Below are 5,825 nucleotides of genomic sequence, written 5' to 3' on the forward strand. Positions count from 1 at the left end.
CCCTTGGCGACTTTCATCAGTTTTCTCCCCCCCAGCTCTCCATCCTGCCCAGGTCTCCCGGAATGGCAGCACAGCCCCTGGTGTGTCAGCCACTCCTCCCAGTTTGGTGTCACCAAACTTGCTGAGGGCACACTCTGTTCCCTCACCCAGGTCCTTGATGAAGATGTTGAACAGCACTGGTCCCAGGACCCACCCCTGAGGGGCCCCACTGCTCACAGACCCCCAACTGGATCCTGTCCCACTGACCACAACTCTCTGACTTCTTCCTTTCAAAGAACAGGACTATAAATAATGTCACTTTATAATCAACATGGAGAGAGAAAAGCAACCAGAATGAAACCAACCCAAACTGCATTTCTTCCATTCCTTACTTACCTTCTGGTGAAGTCCCTCTCCCTCCCTCTCAAACTCTTCCTTCTCCTGCTTGGTTTGGTTCTGTGTCTCTCCCAGGATGGATTTCAGCTCTTCACTGTCCTCAGCCAGCTCCTCCTGCTCCAGCTCCAGCCTGTGCAGCTCGGGCAGGAGCTGGGAATTCCTGCCCTCTGGGTCATCCATCACCTCTTGGCACCTGCATCCCAGAGACCAACATCAGCAAGGCTGGAACTGCTCAGCTCCATTCACCCTCCCCAGGTCACTTCTCACTGGTGGGGAAGAGCCAAAGTGTTTTCCACTGTGGAATTTTTCTGCTCATTTCAAGTCTTGGATCCAGCCCCACCTGTGCCTGCTCTTGTTTAGGTGGGGATGCAGGGGATGCATGGAAGGGAGACCTTAGAGCAGCTTCCAGTGCCTGAAGGGGCTCCAGGAAAGCTGGGGAGGGACTTGGGACAAGGGCAGGGAGGGATGGGATGAGGGGGATGGATTGAAACTGGAAGAGGCGAGATTGAGGTTGGACATGAGGAGGAAATTCTGTGCTGTGAGGGTGGTGAGAGCCTGGCCCAGGTTGCCCAGGGAAGCTGTGGCTGCCCCATCCCTGGCAGTGTTGAAGGGCAGGTTGGATGGGGCTTGGAGCAACCTGGGCTGGTGGGAGGTGTCCCTGCCCATGCAGGGGGGTTGGAACTGGATGATCTTTCAGGTCCTTTCCAACCCAAACCAGTCTGGGATCTTATGAATTCTTGGTGAGGGTCTCTACACAAGTAACCATGAAGGTCTGGGGAGAAAACTGGTGAGACAAGAGGTTTCCAGCAGCAGGAGGGTGATGGCAAATCCTGGGGTTGAGGTGAAGGAACAGACTTGGGCAGGTGAAGGAAAGAAGAGGCAGAGGGGTGGGATCAGACCCCCCTTCCTCCTTGAACCTGCCAGAAGAGCCTCAGCAGCAGCTTCCTGAGCAGGTCACAGGAGAACAAAGCTTTGACCTGCCTTAAAAATACCAGTTTATCTATTTAAAAGTTTGAAAGCCAAGTGTTCTGGTACAGCCTGGACAGCAACCAAAGCCAGAGGAAACCTGCCCAGCAACAGAACAATTTTGAAAACAACCCTTTTGTCTGCAGAGAACCAAAAATAAAAGCCCAAGCCTGTTCTTTTAGGAAAGCAACAACCTGGAGAAAGTGCCAGGAAGCAGCCTGTGCTCTTGACAAAAAAGGGCTACAAACCCACCCAGGACTGCAGCACTTTCTGGGCTGAGAGCAGAGGAACAAAACAGGCCCCAAGAAGGATCCTGGATAACCCAACATGGAACTGCACTCCAAGGCAGAGCAGCAGCAAACAGTGAAAATGCAACAGATGAGGAAGGGTTTCTGCATTGCTCACTTCTTAGGAAGTGTTTCAGCACTCTGGGCTCTGCCTTCCTGATCTGAGCCATCTCTGCTTGGATCCTGGTCTCCTTCACCCTTGGTGACCTGTGACTGAAGAGAAAATGGGAAGTCAGCACTGGTGAAGACTGAAATTTCAGCTCAATGTGATTCCAAAGCTGCCTGAGCCTCTCCTAAATAAACAAGACACCAAGAAATCATGAGCTACATCTGCTGCCCTGTCTGCATCAGCTCATCATAGAGTCACAGAATAGTTTTGGTTGGGAGGGACCTGGAAAGTCTCATCTACTCCAACCCACCTGCTCAGGCAGGGGCATCCTCAACCAGATCAGGTTGCTCAGAGCCCTGTCCAGCCTGACCTGGAATGTTTCCAATGATGGGGCACCAACCACCTCTCTGGGCATCCTGCAACCTCAGCATAAAACATTTCTCACTTCAATCCAGCCTGAATCTCCCCTCGTTTTGTTTAAAACCATCACCCCCTTGTCCTGTTGCTACAAAAGTCCACCCTCATCTTTCCTGTAACCCTCCTTTTATGTTGCAACCAGGTCTCCCTGGAGCACAGGAGAAAAGCCCCCCGAGCCCCCCAGGATGGTGAAGGCATCAGCTCCCCCCAGCAGACCTGCTGCCAACCCCAGTGAGCTCCTCAGCCCAGCACAAGGGACACAGGAGAGAACACACCAGTGTCTCTGCACCACCAGCCTGTGTCTCACTGGCAGCAGGGGCTGACGTGGAGGGGGTTCCCATTTGCTCCCAGTGCTTCTAGCAGGACAAACAGAACCCCTGGCAGCACCTGCAGGGAGGGCACTGGGAGCTCCTCAGCCTCAGCTGGCACAGGCACAGCAAGTCCTTGCTTCTCAGCCTTCTGGTACTCACAGATCTCCTCCTTGAGCTGTTCAACCTTCAAAAGGAAAACACCTGCTGTCAGTGCTCGTTCATCTCACTGGCTGAGGAAGTTCAGGTCGTTTGCTGGGAGCTGAACAAGGTTGGTGGTTAGAAGTGACCTTTGCCTGCCTGCATTTGGGGAGGCTTTTCTCTGGGCAGAGAAACCCACATCTTACATGTACCTGGATTTATTTTATAGAATCATGGGATGGGTTGGGTTAGAAGGGACCTTAAAGATCATCCAGACCCACCCCTGCCATGGGCAGGGACACCTCCCACCAGCCCAGGCTGCTCCAAGCCCCATCCAACCTGCCCTTCAACACTGCCAGGGATGGGGCAGCCACAGCTTCTCTGGGAAACTGTTCCAGGGCCTCCCCATCCTATAAATATCTATTTCTTTTTGTCTATATCTGCCCCATACACCCCCCTGTGTCCACCCACTGCAAGCAGCAGTGTCCTAAAGCAGAGAAAACAGTGTCTGGAATCAACAGAAGACAAGCCAAGGAATGTGAACTAAATTACAGAACATTTTTTTGGCAGATCCAGCAACTGACTGACAATTTACAGCCTGTAAATACAAGGTTGGAGATGACAGGGATGCTGAGAAGTTGCCCTCAGGAAGAGCAACTGGGCTTTTTTTTAAATGCAAGGAACTGCCTATAAAAAACGTTTAAATCCTCAAAATATGAATTCATGCTATTCAAGCAAGCAAATCCATGATATTATTTCAAAGAGAGATTCCCAGGGATGCTTCTCTTCATTCAAAAATACTCATTTTTAATCCAAAAAACCAACCCCCAAGGCTGGGCTGGCTGTGCTGGGAGGGCAGGAGTTGATCACAGGCTGCTGAAGGTGGGCAGAACTGAAGAACAAAACCAGAATTTGTGCCAAATGACACATTTTCATGGGAATCAGGCAGGAGCAGCCACTCACTGTTGGCAATCCCAGCAGGGAACTCTCTTGTGGATAAACCTCATTGCATCTGGAGCCTCCTGCAGTTCTCACAGCAAGGATTCCACACCTGGAATGTTGGTGTGGGTCACTCACTTGAGGAGGTTTCTCTCCTGCTGAGCAGATCAACACAGCAAAAGAAAAAGCCAAAAAGGGGAAAAAATGCTCCCAAAATAGGTAGTTTGGGCTTTTAGACTGAACTTGTTCACTGTCTTTAGTAACAGTCCCCAAGAGAAGGCAAAAGTGTTGCTGCCTCTGTTTACCCACTTGGGTTTGTGCAGAGCTTGGGTAGTACCAGGAAGGCTCAGGGGATCCCTCAGCCTGGGCACAGGGAATCCAGTGTCCCAGGATCCCTCAGCCTGGGCACAGGGAATTGTGTCCCAGGATCCCTCAGCCTGGGCACAGGGAATCCAGTGTCCCAGGATCCCTCAGCCTGGGCACAGGGAATCGAGTGTCCCAGGATCCCAGCCTGGGCACAGGGAATCCAGTGTCCCAGGATCCCTCAGCCTGGGCACAGGGAATCCAGTGTCCCAGGATCCCTCAGCCTGGGCACAGGGAATGGTGTCCCAGGATCCCTCAGCCTGGGCACAGGGAATTGTGTCCCAGGATCCCTCAGCCTGGGCACAGGGAATCCAGTGTCCCAGGATCCCTCAGCCTGGGCACAGGGAATCGTGTGTCCCAGGATCCCAGCAGCACCAGCTCCTCCTGCCTGGAGGGGTGCTGGGAGAGCTGGATTTGCTCAGTGCTGCAGCAACAGCACCTGATTTAAAACACCCTTTGGACATGGATTCTGCCTGTTCCTCACATGTTGTGACTCTGTGACCCAGGAAAACAGCTCTGGAAAGACTCACTCTGGAAGAGAGGGGAGAGGGGCTGGATCCCAGGACATCCCAGGACACACACGGGATCCCTGGATCCCAGGACATCCCAGGACACACACGGGATCCCTGGATCCCAGGACATCCCAGGACACACACGGGATCCCTGGATCCCAGGACATCCCAGGACACACACGGGATCCCTGGATCCCAGGACATCCCAGGACACACACGGGATCCCTGGATCCCAGGACATCCCAGGACACACACGGGATCCCTGGATCCCAGGACATCCCAGGACACACACGGGATCCCTGGATCCCAGGACATCCCAGGACACACACGGGATCCCTGGATCCCAGGACATCCCAGGACACACACGGGATCCCTGGATCCCAGGACATCCCAGGACACACACGGGATCCCTGGATCCCAGGACATCCCAGGACACACACGGGATCCCTGGATCCCAGGACATCCCAGGACACACACGGGATCCCTGGATCCCAGGACATCCCAGGACACACACGGGATCCCTGGATCCCAGGACATCCCAGGACACACACGGGATCCCTGGATCCCAGGACATCCCAGGACACACACGGGATCCCTGGATCCCAGGACATCCCAGGACACACACGGGATCCCTGGATCCCAGGACATCCCAGGACACACACGGGATCCCTGGATCCCAGGACATCCCAGGACACACACGGGATCCCTGGATCCCAGGACATCCCAGGACACACACGGGATCCCTGGATCCCAGGACATCCCAGGACACACACGGGATCCCTGGATCCCAGGACATCCCAGGACACACACGGGATCCCTGGATCCCAGGACATCCCAGGACACACACGGGATCCCTGGATCCCAGGACATCCCAGGACACACACGGGATCCCTGGATCCCAGGACATCCCAGGACACACACGGGATCCCTGGATCCCAGGACATCCCAGGACACACACGGGATCCCTGGATCCCAGGACATCCCAGGACACACACGGGATCCCTGGATCCCAGGACATCCCAGGACACACACGGGATCCCTGGATCCCAGGACATCCCAGGACACACACGGGATCCCTGGATCCCAGGACAGCCCAGGACACACACGGGATCCACTGCCCTGAACAGATTTGTGCCCATGGATGAGGTGGCCCCTCAGTCTCCTCTTCTCCAAGCCCAACAGCCCCAGCTCCCTCAGCCTTTCCTCAGCAGGGAGATGTTCCCCTCCCTCCAGCATTTTTGTTGGTGTGAGGATCCTGAGGGAAAGGTGTCCATGTACCCACTGGTGTCCTGATCCCAAGGAAACCTCCTGAGCAGTTTTCCTGACCCAAAAGGTGAACAAAGATTGTTTTTCCCTTCTCTGCTTCACGCTGAGCACAGGAAATTTCAGCTCAGATTTGACTTTGGGC

At 54.3% G+C, this 5,825-nt stretch overlaps 1 protein-coding gene across 1 annotated transcript in view; it reads right to left on the reverse strand.

Annotated features, from left to right (window-relative positions):
- CCDC30 (coiled-coil domain containing 30) overlaps positions 1-5,825 on the reverse strand; it is a 36,270-nt gene that overhangs the window by 18,669 nt on the left and 11,776 nt on the right. The window contains exons 2-4 of the mRNA XM_009996555.1: positions 2,542-2,649; positions 1,747-1,841; positions 376-568 (exon numbers count right to left, since the gene is read on the reverse strand). Coding sequence (XP_009994857.1) covers positions 376-568; positions 1,747-1,841; positions 2,542-2,649 — 396 coding nt within the window. The remainder of the gene's footprint in view (positions 1-375; positions 569-1,746; positions 1,842-2,541; positions 2,650-5,825) is intronic.

Source organism: Chaetura pelagica, unplaced genomic scaffold (assembly GCF_000747805.2).
Source record: "Chaetura pelagica isolate M959 unplaced genomic scaffold, ChaPel_1.0 scaffold494, whole genome shotgun sequence".
NCBI lineage: Eukaryota > Metazoa > Chordata > Aves > Apodiformes > Apodidae > Chaetura > Chaetura pelagica.